Source organism: Trichoplusia ni, chromosome 3, assembly GCF_003590095.1.
Source record: "Trichoplusia ni isolate ovarian cell line Hi5 chromosome 3, tn1, whole genome shotgun sequence".
Classification (NCBI taxonomy): domain Eukaryota; kingdom Metazoa; phylum Arthropoda; class Insecta; order Lepidoptera; family Noctuidae; genus Trichoplusia; species Trichoplusia ni.
The window spans coordinates 7,112,589-7,135,959 of NC_039480.1; the positions used below are offsets into that span (position 1 = coordinate 7,112,589).

General features: G+C 39.9%; 1 protein-coding gene and 1 long non-coding RNA gene across 9 annotated transcripts; one reads left to right on the plus strand and one right to left on the minus strand.

Annotated features, from left to right (window-relative positions):
• The first annotated feature begins 685 nt into the window (after positions 1-685).
• On the plus strand, positions 686-20,448 carry LOC113491686. 8 transcript variants are annotated; one of them, XM_026868788.1, is made up of 14 exons: positions 686-752; positions 1,120-1,274; positions 7,918-8,088; positions 13,269-13,365; positions 13,846-13,902; positions 14,421-14,530; positions 14,647-14,868; positions 15,381-15,563; positions 16,244-16,419; positions 16,656-16,859; positions 17,257-17,481; positions 17,741-17,944; positions 18,035-19,315; positions 20,340-20,448. In XM_026868788.1, exons 1-14 carry the CDS (start codon positions 728-730, stop codon positions 20,398-20,400), a joined length of 3,171 nt encoding a protein of 1,056 aa, XP_026724589.1. In that variant the 5' UTR covers positions 686-727; the 3' UTR covers positions 20,401-20,448. The 8 variants fall into 8 exon arrangements, with proteins under 8 accessions (XP_026724589.1, XP_026724586.1, XP_026724584.1 ...); XM_026868785.1 differs by lacking the exons at positions 686-752; positions 1,120-1,274 and adding exons at positions 1,791-1,846; positions 2,608-2,795 and having other exon boundaries at positions 13,846-14,010; XM_026868783.1 differs by lacking the exons at positions 686-752; positions 1,120-1,274 and adding exons at positions 1,860-2,159; positions 2,608-2,795 and having other exon boundaries at positions 13,846-14,010.
• A 756-nt stretch (positions 20,449-21,204) lies between these two features.
• LOC113491687 lies at positions 21,205-23,278 on the minus strand. The gene is made up of 2 exons (XR_003400446.1): positions 23,173-23,278; positions 21,205-21,734 (listed from the first exon to the last, which is right to left on the minus strand). It is a non-coding gene; the product is annotated as an uncharacterized LOC113491687 (long non-coding RNA).
• Between the last annotated feature and the right edge of the window lie 93 nt (positions 23,279-23,371).

Genomic DNA, 23,371 nt, shown 5'->3' on the forward strand with positions numbered 1-23,371 from the left:
GTGAGTCGGACTTGACAGGTTTACGCACAAATAGGCTGAAGACAGCTGAAGCGGCAACAGAGTAGTCCAGCTATGAGTTCATGAGGTACAGCTTGGTGTCAGACAGCGGTGCCTCAGTAATAAAGTTCCGCTTATATCTTTCGGATTCGGAAACCTAAAAATGGCTTTTGTACATAGCATATACCCATGCAGATTTTGATAGAGAATTATAATATACCGATAATTTTCTATAGTTTGCTCGTTGATTAGACTACTTATCTTGTTGTTTATTGCTTCTCTATACGCATCCGTAATTAACCACAGTTCCCGACAATAGGTCGTTAATAGAAATACGCTAATGCAGTTGAAATTTCATACGATAAAATAAAATGATATAATACAGGCAAATACACCTGCACGCATTCGTATGACGGCGTCGCATGCTAGCACCAAAATACTCGGCCGCTCATTAGGGCGACCGGATTTAATGGATCGCAATTTATGGCTGCTATGCAATAGTAAGGTAGGTTCCTACGTTAATGATCTGAAATGTTCAAATGAATACGTTTTGTTCATTAGTTCAATAGGGTATTCGACAAAAAAAATCTGTTTTGTCTTTCAGATCGATTTAAAAAAAAATATTGGATATGGATTTTTTCTTTTATATCATAAACAAAAAATGAAGTGGATACAGTGATTTGAAATGTCGTGTGACGTCACTTACCAGTACGCTTTTTACTAGCAAGTAATGTTTTCAGCTCTCACTACCATACGTAAGTGCTTTTTATCAACATTATTTTGCAATCTGTCTGATGCGTGACGGACTAAACATATTAATATTATTAGATTTAGTCAAATTCTTATCCTATTCAGTTTCAACTATTCATTTTAGTTTTAGTATAGTACTTCTTGCTTTAATTACCCGTAACGTCCGTCAAGGATGTATAAATAGCAGGCGGGAACCACAAATTAACGTGCCTTTCGGAGGAGCTCGTTATGGCTTAAATGGTCATCCATCCACGGATGGACCGTATCAAGCGTAGCTTGTGCAGTTGTAACTTAGCTTTACACTTTTACTTTACATTTGTTACATTGCAAATTTTCTTTTCGTGTGGTTTGTGGCTATTATTTTTGTTTCAGGAGTAACTACCTGGAGGATAAGTTTTATACAGTTCAGATGTCATGAAGAACTTTTATGTAAACGCGGTCGCCTGTCTTGCTCCAACTTGCTTCTGTTCACCCGCCGCCGGGTACGTCAGCGTCAGCGGTTCGGATTGCGGAACAAGTTACATAAGGTAGTTAGTCTTAACGATATATGTATTTTTTGCTACCTAAATTCCTCCTATCTAAAATTTTAAGCCTTTTGTTCAGGTAGGATATATAGGTACTTTATGTAAGTGTAAATCTGAAAAAAATATTAAGACCTACCTATAATTGCAATCCATAGCTAAACAAATATATTGAATGATGTAGAAGCTTTCGCCACTCATAAAAAACAATTAACTGAGTCGTTTGTCAGGGGCCGGACGTGATCCACTTCCGATCACGAAATCTCTACGTTTATCATGTTGGCTTCGATATTTATCCGTGGCTTGGCCGGTATCACCGAGTATCACGTCGATAATAGATCCACGACCTGTCATAAATTTCATTGCAATCGAGGATCCGGCTGATCAATTAGGTGTCGGGGGGCGCGCGGGGGCGGGCGCCGGGCGCGTGCGCGGGCCCGGGAGCGGCGGCGGGCGCGGCCCGGCGGCGGCAGTGCGCGAGTCGTCGCCGCCTGCCGCGCCGCCGCCATGGCCGCGCCGCGCCGCGAGCGCTGACCGCCCCGACCGCGCCCACAGCACAGCGAGCCGCGCGCCGCTAGGTAACGTATCCAGCGCGAGCCGCGACCCAGCCGGGCTCCGCCGCGCTCCTCTCGTAGCCTCGCCCGAGTGCAGGCCGCGCTTTGTTCCGCGGGACCGGCGCCGCGCAGCTCGCCCGCCCTCCGCCCGTTTCATGACGATACGTAGGTAACGTTGCCGACAACAGTTGTTATAAAAGCTCACGGGGTCTGCCCACGGCGCTCGGTCCCGGCTCTCCCGGCCACTACCTGGACTATCCCATCATATTTAAGGCCCGCTGTGAACCCGTAACCGACGGTCGTGTGTTGCGCAGCCGATTGCTCCGATGTACTATCGGTTAGTTATACTAAATATTCTTTTAAAATTGTTTAGTAGAGTATTGCTTGGTTACAGTATTTTATGTAACATTATTATTCCTAGATCCTAGATTAAGACTTAAGTTAGTGCTTAAGAAGCGGACCTTAGATGGGTGTTACATAATGGAATATCGGTCGATCTCGACGCGCGAGCACTCGTCACCTACGTTACGGCACAAGAAACTTACGGAGCGCTGATTTTCTTCACACTGAGTCGCTGCCACTTTTGTACTTGTAGTTTATTATCAAATAGTGTTATGTTGTTCACATAAATGAAACTAGCTTTTGTCCTCGGGAAGTCAAGTGGGGGTTTCAAGAAATTACTGAACTTAAAGATGGCTTAGATGTACATAGTATCGATTATACTAATACCCTAGTTTGTTAAGATGCATAGAGAATAGAGATACAGCTGCTTATTATTCCCCAAGGCGGTCGATGAGATGCACACAATGGAGACACACAGAGGTCGAGTTAGCGGTAATCAGTGTTAATTGACTCGTAACGAGTCGCCCGGGGCCGGGTGTAGAGATGTGCGAAAGTGTCCATGGGAAGAGACATCCCTCTCGTCCGGCGCGTGTCGCTGTGCGGGATCGTTGGAACCCCTCCCAGATGCGAGGTACATACTTCATCTTACTATGAACTGTGTGTGCTAATGTTTCTTTCTTCTCTGTATGACTATGACACCCATGCTGCTTGAGTGTTCTCTGTAATCAGATGTTGGAATGTATTACGAGTACGAGCTAGGATTTATTTTTCGTTGTATATCACTTGATGTTACATGTACCCACTTGATATCTGGACCGAGATTACCGCGAGTAGTAATCTCCTCATTATTTGACTTGCATCCGTATGATATGCCGCTAAGTAAACTATTTATGTAAATAGCTTGGACGTTGGCAGCTTGGACAGGTAGGTGCCAGGCTGACAGTATACACGGTTATGTTTATGTGTGCATTTATTGTGCTTCAGTATGCCATGTCAATGAACCTTTGAATGATATGTAGTTGTTAGAGAACGAGAGAAGATGCCAGAGAGAGTACCATCCAAATTTCTTTAAGACGTTATGCAACACAGCGCTTGAAGATTTTCCTTTCTGCACGAACCTCTGTAAATTCTCCATCTCGGTGTAGACACTACAAAGTTAATTAAATACCGTTCTATTTATAAAGATCATGAATCTCACGATTAAACCAGTCTACGTATCTGTTTTCGGTTTTTAATTTCGTTAACGTTTAGTTTAATCTAAATTCTTAGTTAAAAGAAAGTGTTTATTACGATTATTTACGATTTCCCCAGTTACACGCCTGATTTACCCATACGTAAACATTTGGTGAATAAACAGCATTTCGATACGGCCAGTAGCCACCGACTAACGCAATGTATTTTGCAAATAGGTAAACATTTTATTATCTGGCAAATACGTACTCTTTTTATGAGTCTCGATCTATATTTCCGGTGCTCAATATTTACTAATATTACTTCTAAAACTATTCAGTTTTAATTAATGTATTTAAGAACATTAAGGCTAATAAAAAATGCATTTTCCAAAAGAATACTGCTTTACAATATGTATCTTAAAATATGACAATTGTAGTAAAATTCTAATTGATATTGTACCAAATAATAAAAACGTCTAGGTATATAAAAAGTTAGATGCACTCCATTCTACGTAACTCATATTTAAAAAGAAGTCGCAAAGAAACCTCGTTCATAAATTTGGTCCATAAGGTCCCTATAGATTTCCCGAGCAGGTTGTTTCAACAGATTTCAATTTTTAATTTTGTAACCCCGAAAAAATCACACTATTTATTGTGACATCGCGTTACATCATGATTAATGTAATTTTAAGTACATGTTTAATGAGGCGTGAATGTTCTGGGGATTTCTACTGTTAGTGTATAAACATGTACTGGCAATCAACAAAAAAGAAAATAAAAACTGCGTTATTATGCTTAGGCATGGGTTTGGTTTAATTTCGAGCCTCTACTGGTTAAAAACTGTAGTAGGAACTTTGAACTTACTGCTTACTACTAAAAAAAACCATCTATTGTTTGAACATTCCTATGATGAGAGGAAAGTTATATACTACAACGGTTTTAATTCAATTAATTTAATCTTCAAACTAAAAATTTGCATAAATAATAGGTACTAGAAACGTAAAAAAAAAAATTCCTTAATTTAAACTTTCTCAACTTTTTTTTTAACAAAGTCCTCTCTGGAATTTAATGACATTAACTGTCAAAAATAATAAATCACGAAAGAGCTAAATTGAATTTGACTCATAGATTATTATCTTTTATTCTGTCACGTATGCTGCGTCTATGTATAGTCGGTATAAAAACATCGCTGTGACTGTTGTGCCATAAAAGGAGGTACATTATGGCTGACGAAACAACTCTTACATAGCCAAATAAGCCGGGCTCTCATATATTTACTGTCAAACCATATCCGCTGTTAATACTCAATTGTCATTCCTTATTCTGTCGCCAATATATTTTATATGCTTGCATGTATGTTATATTGAACATATTATGTGTTTATCATAAACAAAAACAAGAGATTTGTTAGTAATTTCGAGTCAAAATGAACTCTACAATTTTCCGGACTTTAAAAATCTTAAAACTGAAAAATAAAGTATTAAAAGACTAAAGAGAATAACAAAAATAAAAAATACTAATGTAAAAATTCATTAATTTATTTTTCATCTAAAAACTTCTGATTATCAACTCATCAAAACCTTAAAAGATAAAACACAGACAATAAAATAAACTAAAATGGGTTCAGACGTCTGAGAAATACGTGATAAATATAAACAAAACACGATCGCAGCATCGTCAAATGTAATCACGCATACAGCGTGAAAATCTACGCTGAAATAATAATTGATACGGGGTGCCTCTCGCGTACGTCGTCATCCACTTATCTCACTTATCTTAAGGTGCTTAAGCCTCCCAAAATTCCCCCATGACTCTAAAATTTACGACTTGAGGAGAGATTTAACGGACGCAGCGTTATCTGGTTTATCAGAAGGTATTGTGAGTCAGTCGCCGTCAGTCGGTTGTTAAACAATAGCGGGTTGTCGATCGCTGCGAGTGCCGAGTCCGCCTCCAGCGCTGTCAGACATCTATATTTATGTCAATCGTTAACTAAAGCGTGTATAAACAGCGAGTGCACATGTTTACAACATGGCCGAGGTGCCTGTGGATTTGTGGGCACGTGTATTCAGATTCGATCAATGAGCTCTATCACAGTGACGCACGATGCGCCCGATATTTATGATCTCAATAGTTGGATGAGGTTAGTGATATTGTTTTTTTTTTCTGTATATAATGTACTTAATTCAATGAACCATCGATGTGTGTTTGTAAACGATTTTATGAAATGTTTTGTAGATAAAGAATATCTTTTTATGGAGCGTAATGTGTGCGATACTATAACGGTGCTTACAGATGCGCTCTATCTTGTGTGATAGTTAACAGATCTTTGAGGAAATTATTAAATGGTTTTATTTTTGAATTAAAAATTAATATAATGATACCAACTAATAGTGTATCTTATACAGTGCCTACACTTTTCAGAGGAGCAAACGAAAACAAATGATGTCGTTAGATGAGTTCGTGAATTCTCCTGCATGGCTGGTCAAGGTATCTGCGTTATTATTTACATCCAGACAATGTTATTGATCAGTGTATCACTCATTATGGAGTAACCTACATCAGGTAGGTACCATCGTCTGAGATTGTGCAAGTAAATAAATCAGGCATACTTGAATTATGTTATCTAAAGATGTAATTCCTTTGGATCCTGAAATTAGGTCGATGTGGAAATTTTGCTATTGAGATTAAATATTATTTATTTATTTAATCAAATGTATGTCAACGTCCTGTTTGCTGAAGAGTCGCTAGAGCTGACCGAGTAATGGTTGTTTACCGGAAATAGAACCGATTTCATGGACGATAATATTTTCATTTAGTCAGATGGAGATCACAGCTGGCATTTACGTAGGTAGCCCTCCTCGTTTTTGATATTATCTGGTAGGTAGGCAAACATTAGTGACCTTAAAATGTAGAGCGCGATAATATACAAACTTTGTATTCCCAAATTTTCCGGTGCATACATTAAAAACTGCACGGATAACCGATATGTCGCGGGTTTGACCCTCGCGTGGGACAAGCATTTGTGTGATCAACGAATGCTTGTACTGAGTCTGAGTGTTTGTGTGCATGTGACTTTAATGTTTATAAAACTTCCCGCTCCACTTTAAATTCCTTATTGCGATGGTAAATTTTTAAAACCTATAAAAAATTGTACTTTATAAAGTGTCAATGGATTTCCTACTTCACATTGCATAAGAAACAAGTTTATTCATAACGAAACCAATTCAGCGACTATTCGTAGTTATTGAATAATATTTTGAGCGTTGAGTCATAAGCTCCGTATGATGTGTATCTGAGCACTAATGAGCCTGAATTCAGTTTAAACACTTGAAGCACGCAAATAATACTCCTGTATGTTACCTAACCTTGCATTTTGTTAATGGCCCATCATTTCTAGGGTTCCCTACCCCAATGGGTCGAAACTGAATCCTATTACTAAAGCATTGCTATCTGGCTGTCAGTCTGTCACCAGGCTGTATCTTATGTAGATAGATAGATAGATAGATAGAATACTCTTTATTGTACACCATAAGGAAAAACAATTTACAACAACATGTACTGCGTGCTAGACTGTTGAAATTACACAAATAAAATAAAACAGCAAATAATATAATCATCGAGGTAATGCAACGTTGGTGCAGTCATAAATACGACAAGTGATTTGATTTTAATTATTCGTTTTTTTAGTATATTTGTACGGAACCGTCAGTGTCTTTAATCCGACTCGCACTTGAGCGGTTTTCAATGAGTGTAAGGTAAATCTAATTTGGTCACATACCGACATACCGGCATGTTCTAAATAAACATAGAGTTAATTATAGGGCCGGCCAAAGGAATGCTCAAAAATATGAGGATACAAGGACCGACGACACCGTGAACCCCAGCGAACATTCACCTATTTAATTAAAACCTGAAATTTTAACTAATATTAAGTTTGCCTGCTGCTTTACACGCGACCCAGTAATTGTTGGAAAATTTATCAATGCTTAATCCTCTATACACATAGTATGATATACCTAATACCTACCTACTTTGTCGTCCTAAAATGTTAGCGATGTATGTAGAAATCACCGCCATCAAATATGCACTGTAGTTAGTACCTAACAAATGTATATAAATGTAGAAATGTGACGTTTCATCCGCTCCGATGTTAAATTATGAACACCCTTTTGAGATCAGTTTATTTTTAATGACATACATGTATTGTTTACTTGATGTAAGTTGTATAATGTGCGATTAAACCCAAGGTCCTATTAATTGCTTATGTATTTCCACAAGTCAAACATCATGATTAGCATGAGTGTGCCGCAGTCTCACGGCTATACAACTGTAGCTGTTGTCGTGTCTCGGCTATCGAGCACATACGTAATTAAATGCAAGTGATGGATGCAGTTACTTATACATTTTAACGATCTGATCTCATCAATCGATCGGCCGGCCTGTGGAGACAGTGTACGCGTCCACACGGAGAAAGCTAGTTTCATTTAGCTACGAGTTGTTTGTCCTTGCTGATTGAATGATGTCACTCGTGTTTGATGTGTAGTGTCTAACGCGTAGTGGTGGTTGTGGTGTGTCGGTCAGGTGTCGGGGGCGCAGCGCGGGCGCGAGCGGCATGCGGCCCCGACGGCAGACGCCCATGGAGGTCGGCTAGCGGCGCGCGCGCAGCCCCCGCGCCCGCTCCCCCAGCCCCGCCCCGCCGAAGCCATGGAACTCGCTGACGTGCCTCGACACCGACCCCTCGCCTTCGATAAGGTCAGTGCACCATTCAACTTTTAACCTTTACACCACCGACGTTACTAACGTTACGAAAATTGATTGTTGCTCTTTTAAAAACAAAAACACATTTTTATTAAAGACCAAAATGTGCCTTTCGCCGGAGCTCTACCGATATAACGGTAGTTACGTTTATGTACGGACCGAGCTACAAAACTTCTTAAATTATGCAGTAGAGATGGAAAGGCAGTGCTTTACCCGTTACCCTGTTTTATTTTTAACACAATCGTCGGCGCCGGGCCTACTGGCCGTGTCTGAAAATCAATAGGGCTTGCCTCTGACGACGTCGTGAGCGCTGCGGAGTTCGGGACTAAAATAAGTGCGGCTATAATATATATGTGGCCCTTACTATAGAGTTTATAGTCTTGGTATAGACTACTTTCTTGTATCATTTTAACATAGTTTGTAGGGTTATTAATTGTGATCTAAAAACATGTATACTTTACATTCATATTACCATAAATTAGTGACGTATTTAAATGTATTTTTATGTAACTCTTTTTTCGTATGTTTGAACTACAAACTGGTGACCAAGTCTCTCGCATTATAATAAATAAATCCGTTGCTAGTAAAGTGTAAGGCTAAACAAATAACAATAAAAACAAATGAGAGCTGTTTAGACGAAAGCAAAATCCTTTCTCATGGATTCAATCAACAGTAGCATCAAAGTTTGTGGATACCTGTAATATTTACTAACAACGATACGTTTTAAGTACTTTCGGCAATATACAGACGTCTGTCGATAGGTTTATATCCTCGCATATAACATACATATACGTATATATAATACTAGATGTTGTGAGCAAGAGTTGTGTGTAAGAAGATGTGGGGAAGGAATTTTTGAAATCGGATTAATAGTTTTAGACTGCACGCATCTTCCGCTACTGTCATATATTTCATGACTTTACTGCTCTTATTAAATAAAACGTGATAATATCCATCATATCGCATTACTCAATAAATTAAATATCTATCACTCAGAATGTTTCGAATCGGACCAGTTCCCGAATTTCAAACAAACTCCTCAGCTTTATAATATAAAATAAGTATAGATATCCTAATTTTAAAACCTTTTTCGTTTCAAAAGTTAAGACGCAATGAAGAGTCGTAAGAGCTAATTATCGATTGCTAGTTTAGTGCCTGCAAGAATAATGAGCCCGAAAATAAACATGTTTAACTTGTCAAGTTATGAGTCATAAAGAAGACTTTGTAATAACTACTGACTTATACTGAAATATCTGTCATTGCATGCCTATTAATTACAGTTTCCCATTAGTTTAAATTATGACGTCTATTTCCAATACCGTCTAGCCCATCCTTTATTAAAAAAAGGAAGTATTCTCAACCTTCAGGTACGTCGTTTCTCGGACCTACCTCTATTCTAATACACCATGGAGCTTGTGAATAGTATACATAAGAAATAGCAACACAACTTGATGGACAAATGTGACTGGAAATTCCCTGGGGTATCCCCGGGCACAAAGGCTTTTCACACGGGACGCCAAAGGTATTTAAGTGATACCTGTGTAATTACTTTGATTTACAAGTTGGGTGATTTCAATAGAACCCCGCACGCCATTAGTCATTGTAGTCGCCGTATACGACGCCCCCAACAATAGGGGGTTGAATAATAAACAACACATTCTGTTCCAAGAATCATATTATTCGTCGCTTGTACGGTTTAGCCTGAAGTCGTGTTAATGTGGTTTTAGTCATTATTGTGGTAGAGCGGCAAATCGATAAAGTAAACGAAGATTAATGAACATAAATATGTTGTCCTTTGTTAGTTGTGTTTATTGCGTGGTCAGCTGAACGTCCTAGTTGCTTTGCCCAGTCTGATCGATATCTCATTTCTACGCCACCGTATTTCTGATATCCCTGAAGCATCTTTTACTTTTTTTAACAATCTTCCTTATTCGCAAGTTGATACTTAATGATAAAAATAAAATCTTCGACGGAGAAAAATCTTGATTTCATTTCATAGGCAATGGATATCCATGAATTGAAATCAGTTTCGATGAATCTTATCTAATCTATTTCTATTTTAATACAAATATTCTATTTGTTAGTACACAAAAGTACTGGACCATACTGTTCTATATTTTCTTATTTTATTGATGTATCTGTTATTCTCTCGAGCATAAAGAAATACAGTAGACAGCGCAGTGGTAGCAATGTTGGAATAGAGAGCACCTGTATGTGAAGGCCTTAGGGTATAGTTTCGCAATTCATTTTTGTTTTTAATGTGGGGTAAACCGTACAAGTGTAACACACTGATGGATCAGTTATCATGTGTTTTTTGAACCATGTCGGCAAGAAGTAATACCGTTCTGGACTTTGAAACTTTGAGAACTATGGAGTATATATCTATTCGTCGAGTATACCTGGATTCTAAGACCCTTTTCCATGAAAATTGACTGGCTGAAATGTACAAAAACATGACGATCTGAGCCTGTTTGTTGTATGGGATAAGTAGAAGAAATTAGTCAGAGAATCTGGTGCCAGTCGTGACAACATTGATGATTCAATTGTCTCCTTCTTAATAAGCTATTGAACCTTAGGTCAACTGTTTTAATGAGGCATTCGTGTATGCACTTGTCATTGTAAATTGAAATCTCCTTCGTTATTATTTATATTCTTAGTAAGTTGTAGTATTGTCCTCTGTCCCGCAGATAGACACGGTACTTCTTTTTATTTATCTTTTGTCCCAGCAGATGTCCCATGAACGATAGTTTAATTGAGAATTTTAGCTATGGTCTTTAGTTTTCTTAGCTACCGCTCCACCTCGTAACGTATAGGCTCTCGACATTTTTAATTATACATCATCCCTTCAACAAATAGTACTTACGTGGGTATAGGATGCTGAAAATTGTATAACCTCGCTTTTACATGCAGCCTTTCCAAATTTCATTAGCTATTTAGTTCTGAGGGATATAAAACCTTTCATAATTGAACAAGACTCAGCGAAAATGCAAAAAGGGCTCGCGCTACCCTCGCTCACGCCCACACGCCTTGAGCCCTACCGCCCTACGCCTAACCCTAATGCATTAGCGTAAAATTTGCCCTCTATTACGTCACACCGAACAACTGTGTAGTTGTATCAACGGGCGATGTTCTTTGTGATGACAATATCTGATTTTTATTGGAGTTTATGGAAAATCTGATACTTTGACTTTATTATAAATGGCGGTCAGGAGTCTCTAATGTAAGAGCTTATTCATTGACTCATTCAATTCTTTTCGGGGATTCGTGATACACTTTCAATCTTGATTTGAAGACAATAGTAAGTTTTTTTTATTGAAAAATTATTACATAAAGTGATTGCCTACCTGTCTGCCATTACTATTCTAATATTTATCATAGGATCTCTAGCCTTAAACCTGGTTTTCAGGTGTCTATATATTTCAACAAACCCACGCAGTAAATACACCAGATAGTTTACGTTCTAAAATAGTGCAAATGTATGTAAAAACAACAGTCTTAAATAATTGGATGCCGTGAATGCGTATAAGCAATTAGCTCAGTAATCGTTATTTATGTATTTTATGCGCGTGCATACCTAGTGTCTTCGGAATGTTGTAGCTAGACTGGTAGTAAATAGCACTTATGACTTGCATAATAATTGTTGTACATTATTTTTATACAAACTAAGTCTGTTTACGTACAGTCTGCGACTTAGCTAGGATTATTCTACTATACGCACTTACCAATCTGTATGTGTAATGAAGTGTATGTTAAATCGTGGCGAAGAAAGCCGAGGTGGTCCCGAAGACGTTCGGGTCCGCGAGATGTGATCACCCCCCCCCCTCTCGGGCCGCCGAGCACCGCCGCGGCGCCGGGGAATCGATCGCACCCGTGACGTCATCACGTCACCCTCTCAACCTTCCGTTCCCATCTTCGAGGACGAACGAATCAACGTCCACCCCTCGACATATAGGTTCTACAGACCATAACAAATATTTTACCTACTGATTGCCATTGTTTAATGAAATCCCTATCAAATGTGGCGACCAGGCTTTAATGAGGTTAAAGAAATTAGTTTAGGTTTAGTTTCGCCATTACGTAACGTGCCGAGCTAGGTCAGAATATATGATTAGTGTCTTAAGTATGATGTATCTCATGTTTGTAACATTAAAGCGAACAAAACAAATTACCTTACATTACTAGCTTCTATGTACAGACTGAAATAATTGTGTCACATGCATCTATACGAAGATCATAGATGCAAAAGAAATATGTTTCAACAATGTTTCTGATATTCTGAAATTCAATTTTCTGTAATTTACACCTGATCTTTTGTTCATATCGATCGTTTGTGTGTCAATATTTACAATTAGGTCTATTGTCAGTGTTTGGAATTCGTGAATTGACAATCTCAAGAATTATCACAACGAAGAATTTATTGGTAAGACATGATCTGTACGAAAGCGAGTCCTTTGAAAGCCATTTTCGCGGAAGTACACAAAAGAATAAATCCACATTGTTCTCAGTTTCCTATATCTTGCATCGGAAAATTATAGGGTATAAAATCAATCTTGGCAGGCCATGAGCGCTCTCGATCGTGTTAAATTGAGTTAAGCGAGGTTGCATCGACTTTGTCCCCGATGGAGGCGGCCCCTTGATATTCTCGAGAGCCCTCGGCTGCTCTCGGCTCCCCTCGGCAATCTCCGCAGGGTCAGCCACTCGGCGTCGTGGACAGCCCTCGACACCTCTCCAGACCAGCTCAAGTGCACGTTGACCTAAAAGGACGCGAATGACGTCATGAACGAGAGATGCTTCAAATCTTGATACAGATTTAGCTTTCGTTGCATAATCTGTTATATAAGATGTGAAGTGTTCTGAAGATGTTTTTCTAAGATTCTTGACATTTAAAAACAAAAAATCAGTGATTTTAAAACTTGTAGCTTTGGTTACCTAAATACGACTATTTAATTACCAACATTATTTTTTGCCTTACACACATCAGACACGCGGTGTCTTTTTCATTTGACCATTTTTATATTTATAGCTCATCTGCTAAAGTATTTTAAACAATTATTTCCGGATAACACTTGGAAGAAAAGCAATCAATTTTCATGTACCGTTGGTTAGTCGGCAATTGCTTTTGTATCTCTAGCTATTACCTACTTTTGAGATTAATTGATTACTATTAATTACAGATGGAAAGTTTGATTAAAGAAATGCAAGATTCAGAAACGGGTGTACCAGTTAGAAGTCAAAAACTTTTTCTCAGCGTTATTCCTTCTGCTTTTATGGGTAAGACACTTGAGAGTTAAAACAACACAGGCATTCATCGGTCACTATACCAAAGCCTCTGTGCACGATGTGTCGCGAGTCCGAACCTCGCGAAGGACATACATTTGTATGATCCACGACTCCTTGTTCTGAATCTAACTGCCTTTTTGTGCAAGAGGCTTGAATGTTTGGAAAATCATACATAGCCACACAACGATACTTAGTTCAAGAGTTTTATTTTTCAATTTAACTCATACTTAAATTAAGCTGCATACTTACTATGAGCTTTTTTAACGAGAACTAAGTTCTGCCATTTTGGAAACGAGATACCGATGTCTGCTGCATGCGTAATAAAGACTCCTTTTCGTTTCCACATTGGAAACAATAACTCTTTAGTGCTCATTCTAGTAACATTATCTGAATAATTGCGTGTCCTTCAAAAATTTTACCCGTACTATAAAATTCTAATGACAACTTATTAAACTGTACAATTGATTGCAGGTTATGATCTTGTTGAATGGCTAATGGAACGATTTAATCTTGATGAAACTAGTAATGGTGAGTGTAACGTAAACGGCTCCGGGCCGTGGGGACTCACGCGTCGCCGAAACCCAGTAGAACTTAGCTATAGCGAGAAGTACAAGTTGTATCCTCAGGTGTTGATATGTAGGTAGAGAAATCTAACTCGTGCGCATGTATGTGTTACCTGCTGCCGATGTTACCTACCCACATCTATATATATATATATATACACATTTTGCTTTCAATGTTTAGTACAAGTTTAAATTACAAACAAAGTAAATATATGTGTTATTAACTTCAGTAACTGTTGATAGAATCTTGTGAAATAATTGAATATTTGTATAACAGATAAATGTTAGACATTGCTTATGACGTCATCATCAAACTTATTTATTTTACACAGCTTTTATTATTTTTTAATAATAGCAAGATATCGCATATTCTTTTTATTTTACACGTGCTGTTTAACCCCGAGCCTTGGATGTTCGTTGAAATGTTGTTATATTCACATTTGGTCATAATACTAATGGCAAATTTCTCAATTTCTCTTTCAGTTGAAGCAATAAATTTAGCAAATCAGCTCTGCCAATATGGTTACTTCTTTCCTGTCAACGATTTAAAAAACCTTGTGTTAAAGGATGATTCTTCTCTTTATAGATTTCAAGTAAGTGGAAATACTTAATTATTTATTAATTTAAGAAAATATCAAAAGGCCTACACGCCGCATTTACTTTGCCAAATTTTTTGAGGGCCGAATAATCATCAAGCTTTGTCTTGTAGAGTCCGTACTACTGGCCATGGCAGGCGCCGCGCGTGGCCGGCGGCTCGAGCGCGCCGACGCTGGGGCCGGACAATGTGGAGTACGCCATCTACCTGGTGAAGCGGACGTTACGGAACAAACAACGTCATGGCCTTGAAGAGTACGAGCAGGAGGCTCTCGCTAACCTCAAGAAGAACCTCGCCGCGAAATGGGACTTCATCAATATGCAGGCGGAGGAACAGGTATAACAACTGATAACTGAACGCCTATTGTGGAAAATTGTGACTATTTTTTTGTCTAATTCTGTTACTATGTAGTTAGTGTTTAGCAATAAAAAAAAAATCTATTTATTCCACACTTTGACCCTAAATCTGTCAAATTTTATCCCTGTTTTTAAGACTTTAGAAATAAGAATGTTAATGATTTACGAGATACCAATATATACAATAGAAAAAAGTAAATGAGAGAATTTCCAAATCAGGTACCTGATGTATTATGATGGTATATAATAATATCATACATTCATACATACATGTCACTTACACACAGTCTGTACTTTGGACTATGAAGTGAAAGGAAAATTTGTAATAGCATACAAACACGGTAATTCAATTGTAGTGGTTACTACAGTAAAGTACAGTATATCATAATCTTCAGATATGATGACCATGACTTCAACGCGCTATTTTGAAGTAAGAAAAGGATCTCCTAACTACTAAAAAACACAGACATAACTCCAAGAACTTTCCTCCAGGTTCGCCTAGCAAAGGAAAGAAAGAAAGGCGATAAGATAGTGAGCGACAGCCAGGAGCGTGCGTACTGGCGTGTGGCGCGGCCCCCGCCCGGCGTGGCCAGCGCGCTGGAGCCCTGCCCCGTGCCCGTCAGGGCCCGCCATCACCGCGCCAAGAAACGGACCATACACCAGCTTACACGAGAGGTACCTACCTACCAATCTAACTTTCTCTCTCTCACTCTCTCACCCATATGGACGGCAATGGACGTCAGCTAACACAGTCAGATTTTCGAAACTGTAGCTTGTAAAACCTATTACGGTATTGATTACTTGATACCCTGTACAAAGCGCTTAATCCTTAGCCAGGCCAATACGTACGGATCTTAGATATTTTTGTTTATCACTGGTAGGTACAGAACGTACGACCAGTTTCAGAATGTAACTAATTAACTGGCACTGATACTTTGTAAATCTGATCGTGTTAGTCGATTTCTATTGCTGGCTGTAAATGGCTGTTCCTAAGATCTGAGATACAATACGATTACGCAACAGTACTGCATCTTTACAATTATCCAATCTCGATGGATGTTATCGGACCTCGATAGACAAGTGTATGCTACCGACAGTACTACTTCAGTGCTGGTTGGGCATCCTTGATATCTCGGATTGACGGAGCAAGGCCATACCACCTCTCTTTACATCTAACGAAGACTTTATTCGATTTACTTACTTTCGTAGGTAGAAATTTTTGGGTATCTCGTACCTAACTTATTGGTTGTTTTATGTAGTTTAGAATTCAATATCGCTAGTAGTATCCACACTTTCCAAATAATAGATTTAACTAAAATCTTCTGTGTAACTTTTTCTACTTCTAATTCTTCTAGATTGAACATCTAAAAGCGAGCCTGGACCGTACGAGAGTGAAGACTTCTATTGCCCTAGAGGCCCTCGTGGCCTATTCGGAGACCTTCGCTCCCTACGATCCCTGGCTTACCCCGCCGCAGCCCTCCAACCCTTGGGTCAGCGACGACACCCTATTTTGGCAAATTAACAGCCCTCTGTGAGTTTTATAACTACTCCTGTACAATGTAGATAACTAGACACCTTGCGTACCTATGCTTAACTTTTCAATATCTCAATGCAATGACTTTTCAGACTTTGGTCATCTTGAATTATGCTACAGTATAGTAGATTATTTAGTAGCACTAACAACTAAAGTAACTAATTTCAATATCTATGAAGCAAAAATCCTCTGTTACCTTCCTTATGCAGTTTAATCTTATGTTTACCGTCCAGTGTGGAGGTGCCGAGTGAGAAGCGTGTCCAGCGGTGGGCATTGTCCATCGACGAGTTGGTGTCGGACCCCACGGGGCTGCAGGAGTTCACCAGCTTCCTCCGCAAGGAGTACTCGCACGAGAACATCCGCTTCTGGCTCGCCGTCATGGACCTGCGCCGGAGCAGCACCAAGCAGATACCCAAGAAACTTGATGATATCTTTGAGTAAGTCGCATTTACAGTCCAGATAGAGCACTTATTTAGTAAAAATAACTCTAGACTGAGTAGACTTATCTGACTACGCCGATAGGCGAGTGGTTGAGGTCACCACGCCAAAATCACATAGCGCTTCGCACCGCCGGTTAGATCAGCAAAACATTTGTGTCTGGGTGTTTTTGTGTACGTGTTTGTATGTGAAAACCCTCGAATTACAAGGTCTAAATTCCTTACCGCGAAAGTCGAAAAAAAAACAAATTGACTGCTGCCACATAGTTGCAACATAATCGTAATCATTTGGTTAGTGTGGCATTTTTAACTTGTCATATGCTGTTCCGTATTGAAATCCTAAATCCAAATTGATTAACCTGTATATTGATTTGACTTCCATTTTGATATTCACCAGGGAGTTTCTGAAGCCGGGCGCCCCGTGTGAGATCAACATCGACGGCGCCACAGCGGAGCGCGTGTCGGAGGGCATCCGCAGCGGCTCCCGCTACGCGCTGGACCACGCCGCTGACCACGTGTACGGTCTGCTGCTCAAGAAGGACTGCTACCCAAGATTCGTACGCTCTGACCACTTTCAGAGATTGCTCACTGAAGGCAGGAATGTGCATCAGAAGAAAGCGAAGTAAGTAACTTAACTTTTGGTATTTGTTTAAAACTTATACCATATAGAAATAAAGAGAAAAGGGTAAGCATCGCTTATCCTGTTCCAAGGATGGATTGGATGATTCCAGACCCTTGTGCATTGGTATTTTTCATCGGTTTCTTATGGTGATGATTGACTACCAATGTTGTTGTGAAGAAGTTTTATATGTTGATACTGTTTGCACCTGTGTATCTTGCTATATTTTTATACATCAATGGTACACGTCACTTGTTTCCAGGTTTTTCAACTTCGGAGGTCAAGTGAAGAAGAAGCCGGGCTCGACGAGCGGCGGCGGCGTGGCGCTGTCCCGGCGGCGCGGCTCCGACCGCTCGCTGTCCGGCTCCGCGCACGAGCTGGCCGTCTGCGCCGCGCAGCCGCCGCGCGGGCAGGACCAACCCTCGCACAGCCACTCGCAGTCCAACCTCGCCGATATACCGTTTAGGTTAACTCATTTTTAAACAATAGTTCTCTCTATTATTCTTCATCTAACCTCTAAGCAGAAAATGAATAACTTTCGAAATTTGTTATTCAGAGATCCTCTCGATGACGACACTGCCGACGTGTTACCGTGGGAATGTTCGTCACGCGAGGGCGCCTACGGCTCGTCGAGCAGGAGGCGGCAGGACTCGGCCGCGGACTCAGGCAGCTCATCGTCGGACGTGAGCGCGGCCGTGTGCGCGGGCGAGCGCACGCGGCGCCTGCCGCAGCAGAGCACGCTGGACGGCGGGCTGCGGGGCGCGCCCCCGCCGCTGCGCCGCCTGTCCGCCGTGGAGCCGCGCCACCTGGCGCCGCTGGGCTCGCCGCCGCACTCGCCGCGCCCCCCGCGCGCCGCGCCCGCGCCCCCGCGCGCTCCCGCGCCCCCGCCGCACCCCACGCCCACCATCAGCGTTAGCTCCGCGCCCGACGACGAGTCTGCTGACTCGCCGCCTGGCACCGGCTCACCGGACGAGCCGCGCTCCATAGCGCACTCCGACGAACCATCATCGGTGTTCGCGTCCGCAGACGCTACGCCTACGGAGCCGATGCGGCCGGTATTTAAGATCGGGGAAGAGAAGCCCGCGTCAGTCAGCGAGGCGGCCGCGGCATCGCCCAGCCCGGGCGCAGACGGCTCGCGCGCAGACCCGCCGCTAGAGAGCACCAGTGTCCGCTGTGTGCCGGAGTCAGTGGTGGCCATGCCGTCGTTCGAGTCGTACGACGACTCTTCCGTCTCAGGCGCCGTGTCCGACTCGAGAGATTCCGACCGGACAAAGTCGTCTGAAGATGATGTAGTTTCAGTAAAGGACGTGCAGTCTCGCAAATCGTCAACGATAAAAGAAAACAGTCCGGCCTCAAGTAAAGATGTGAGTAGCAAAGTCGAAGATCTTCCGGGCAACGCGTCAGAGAGTGACGATGCCGCTACCAGCTCCATCCACGTGGAGGACGTGTCGAGTGTGAAGGAAGTCGAGCTGAACGAGGCCCCCGCGAGTGCGCCGCGCGCGCTGGCCGCCTGCGCGGAGGCGAGCGGCCCGAGCGCGGGGGCGCCGGGCGGGGAGCCGGCCAGCGCGGCAGAGGGCGCCGCGCGCCCGCCGGTGGCGCCTCTGGCGGTGTGCGAGGACATCGGCGTCGACGACGACTCGGTAGACAAAGTGCCTTGCGCGACACTACAGAGGCTCGCGGCGGACTGCAGGCCGGCGCCCGACACGGACGCCAACAAAAATATTGCTCATAAAGACGAACTGACGTCAGTCTCTGAGACTAATATTGTTAAGCGTGATAATAAAAGCGGCATCGGTGATCGTAAGCAGCGGAACGACATATGTCCATGGGAGGACGAGTAAGTACTCGTGAGTTTAGTTTGTGCATCGTTTATCGCCGCCGTATGTATATGGATGTTTTATTCAAGTTTTCTTGATATTTAAAGTACATAGACAATCCATCTATGTAAGGTGTACAACGGTAAATTATGATACGATTGGTGGACAATAGTTTACATGTTGTGTGTTGTACTTTCGTAAGATGTCTGTTGACTGTATCGGTCGTGTAGACGTGTCGTAGAGTTGGGCCGAACACGCATAGCATGCATGATGGTAGTCTGCATGAACATCGCATTATAAACTAGTTCATGTTGTGAAATACCAAAAACGCGCACATTTTAATACAACTTTATGTTACTGTACCCAACTTTAATTTGATTCGATTATGTTTGTTATTTTTGTTTTATTTTAATATTTCTTTGTATATAGTGAGAAATATGTAGATATCAAAATAAAATTAAATCATTTTTCAGTATCCATTATTATTATTTCGCTTGTATTTTTTTCTCATAGCACACAAGTACACACAGGCTTTGTTGTAGTTAGTAACAAGACCATCCATATTTTAAAGACACCAGTAGAAAACTTTACTTTTTAAAATAGCCGACTGCCAGAATTAGCCATCGGTCACAAAATCATCGGTTGCCAATAACTGTAGATAAAAATGATATAACAGGTAAACTGAAAATAGTGGGCTTCCCTTTGTGGAACAAAAAAAAAAGTGATGTACCTGCACAAGTATTTATGTAAAGAGGACCATTAGCTATAATGAAAAGGTAATGACAGGTAATCCTATTTAAATTACTCCAATAACTAAGTCCTTTATAAATAGAGCAAGTGTTGCCACCCCATCAAACATGAAATATCGATGTCCGAATGAAATACTCCTTACTTATCAATACATTACCGAAGGCATAAAAACCTAATTACCCATATCAATTTGAATATAACGCTAACTTCAGAATACCATAATCGTGTACAACGCAACTTCTGAATGTTGTCCTACCCACATACCTACTAACAAGTCTGTCTCTTCTTTTTCAGGAATTCCTGCGAAAGTGATGCTCCATTTGTTAAAACTTATGCAACGCTCGGTTATTTATAATTTTTGTAGGCGAATATCATCAATATTTTATGATGTCAGGGTTATAGATCGAATAATATTTAATTTTTTAACTTAGACCCTATGTTTTAATTATCACAGAGTTAGGCCATTATTATGTAATTATATGAATATTTTAAAGTAAATGATCGTTAATTATTAGTAATTTGTGAGTATTATTTGTACACATTGCTCCTCGCACTTAGATACCAAGAACTCTACTCGACTATTACTGTTGCAGCGTACAGCGCCATCTAGCGATCCGGAAACACAACAATTAATAGTTATCGGAATAAAGACTCTGCACACTAAAACTAACATTGCATTAAATCAACGATTTAATATTTCTTTGTTCTAGAACTTAATCGCAGTCCCATTCAATGCTTCACTTAAGTCTAACTTTTTATTCTGGTTTTAATTTTTTCGAATATAATTGGCAAACATAAACTTCTGTTTAAATATATCGGATCTACAATACCTACTATCGTGTTATCTAACACTGGTCGGATCGCTTATCTACTTATATCTAAGTCCGTTTTAACCAGAATTGAACTGTTTATCGTTGCAGTCATGTACTTATTGATGACAAAGCAAAATATTGTTTGCTGGTTGCTAAAAAGACTTATATGTATAAATTTTTATCCAGGAAATAAGTATACAGTAGAAATAAAACAAGTAAATAGACGTAGACAAAAAAATACTTTATACGAAAAACAAAGGACAATACAAAATTAAAATTCATTTCAGTTAAGTACATCATTATACAAAAATAATCACGTCAACAATATTATTCGAAATCCTCAATACTGTTAGATACAGTACAAATATTCCTAGCATTTGCCAAAAATTGTGATAACACTGCAATAATTAGCGAACTACAAATTAATTAATACTTTATTTTAACTTACACACTATATAGGTAAACACAAGTAACTGTTTAAGATCTCATATTCTATCAATACCAGAATAACTAAACGTTTCTCGATGCAAGCTTAACATATCATTAGTCCCATCTCTATCTTACACATAGAATTTGACAGTTGTGCGACACTGACAGAAGCAATGAAACGTCAAAAATAGAACGTTACGTTTAGTTATTGCGGCTGAAAGCGTTCAGAGTTTATTCTTTCCAAATTTCGCGGCACACGCCGTCTGGGCCCATTTCATGCCCTGGGGGACAGTTTGGCGGGACTACCACGACGTTCCTCATTGTGACCTCGGGTCGCGGTGCTTCAACGTCGTTGGTGTCACCACCCGATGTCTTGTCTTCAGCGGCTTTAGCCTTGATCTCCTCAGCCTCATCAGGGAACACGATGCGACTTGAGTCTGCCATTATTCTGAAATGTAAAGGAAAGTTATTAAAAACAGTTCTGTAATCTATTATCTCTTATATCTAATGGTTTTAGACCACACGTTTGGAATATACATGTTTATTTTATCCAGGCATTTGGTTTATACTAGAACTAATAACATCCATCTGGTTCTAATGTAAACCACCTACACTCAAATTTGGAACAGACATCTATACCGAGAAAGAACTATGAAAATAGCCTAGTTCAAAGTTTTGAAATACAGCCAGACATCTGACAGGATAAAGTCAAATGAATTCATGCTAACTACTAATATAGCGTCCTCAAAAATAATATGCATTATAATATGGTACCTACCTATTCAATATTTATCATGCACTAATGAGTCAGTAAGGTAAATTACTTTCTTTAGGTATGGAAATAACATAAACCCTCAGACTAAACGTCAGTAAAACCTGTAGATTAACCATATAGTTAATATTTTAACTACACACATATCTACCTAATGCCGAGAAAAGTACATCATTATGCTAGAGTTTTCCCAATTATATTTGGGCCAGACAAACTGGAAGTACCAATGTTTTAAAAGGAGTGACTGCCTATTTAATCTCCTCAACGTAGTTACCTAGGCCACACGATAACCCTTATTAAGACGGGTTGTCAGACTTTCTAACTTCTAGCTGCAAACACGAACATAATACCATTACATTACACCATTGATATATTTTTGTAACAAAAAATACATACATACAACGGACTTCAAGTAAAAACTACTGAACTATACTTAATGACTCCATTATGAGCCCAAATTACAGCTATTTCTATAAATAAATCAACGAAATCGGTTCATCCAGTAATGAGGTAACACAAAACAGATATAATGCGAACATCCTTTTTTAAAGTCGATTGAAAAGCAAAACAATATGTAAACAAAACTCTATGCAAAGTTAAGTATTTATAGAGTACCTAAAGATATAATACTACAAGATGCTTCTGTGGTCACGATCTCGACCTACGAAGGCTGGCCTTGAACGAGAGCATCGCAGGTGCACCATAACTTATACTATCAATAGGCAAATGCTTGGATACTTGGTAAGTAATTAACATTGTTATTAGTAAATGAGTTTTCCTCAAACATCATTATATCATTACAGCTGCTATTCAATCGCGCATACGGATTATGTAAATAACCGGTAATTTTAGTTTCCATCTTTAATGTTTTTTGAGGAAGAATTGCAACAACAAAAACTGTCCTTATTATTCCACGAAATAGAAAAATATTAGATAAATAGAAAAAAGGCCTATACTTAGATCCAAAATTGATCACAATATTGAATATAAAAAAGTACAACAAAATAAAAAAATAACAAAGTTTAAAAAAAACACACAAATCAATCAATATTTTTTAAACCGCTACGTAATTTATGTTTTTAAAAAAGGTTGTAAATATATAGGGCATACTCACGTAGTATCGAACTTGAAATGTTAGGAAAAATCCAATAGAATATCGCACACGCGTATGTGTTGAATTGCGGGAGTAGACTGATGTCTGATGCGGCATCCAAGGTGTTTTATACCACTATTCTCTAGAGCTTTATCAAACGGACTTACTTGTCAGAAACGATATGACTCATAGATATAACGTACACACCTACATACAAAAT

Bases quoted from the DNA above. Each gene is read 5' to 3' on its own strand.
- LOC113491686 (XM_026868788.1), top strand. From the start codon at position 728: ATGTTTTCAGCTCTCACTACCATAC. The intron at 1,275-7,917 runs GTAGTTAGTCTT...TGTGTCGGTCAG, and splicing joins TGCGGAACAAGTTACATAAG to GTGTCGGGGGCGCAGCGCGG. The intron at 15,564-16,243 runs GTACCTACCTAC...TAATTCTTCTAG, and splicing joins TACACCAGCTTACACGAGAG to ATTGAACATCTAAAAGCGAG.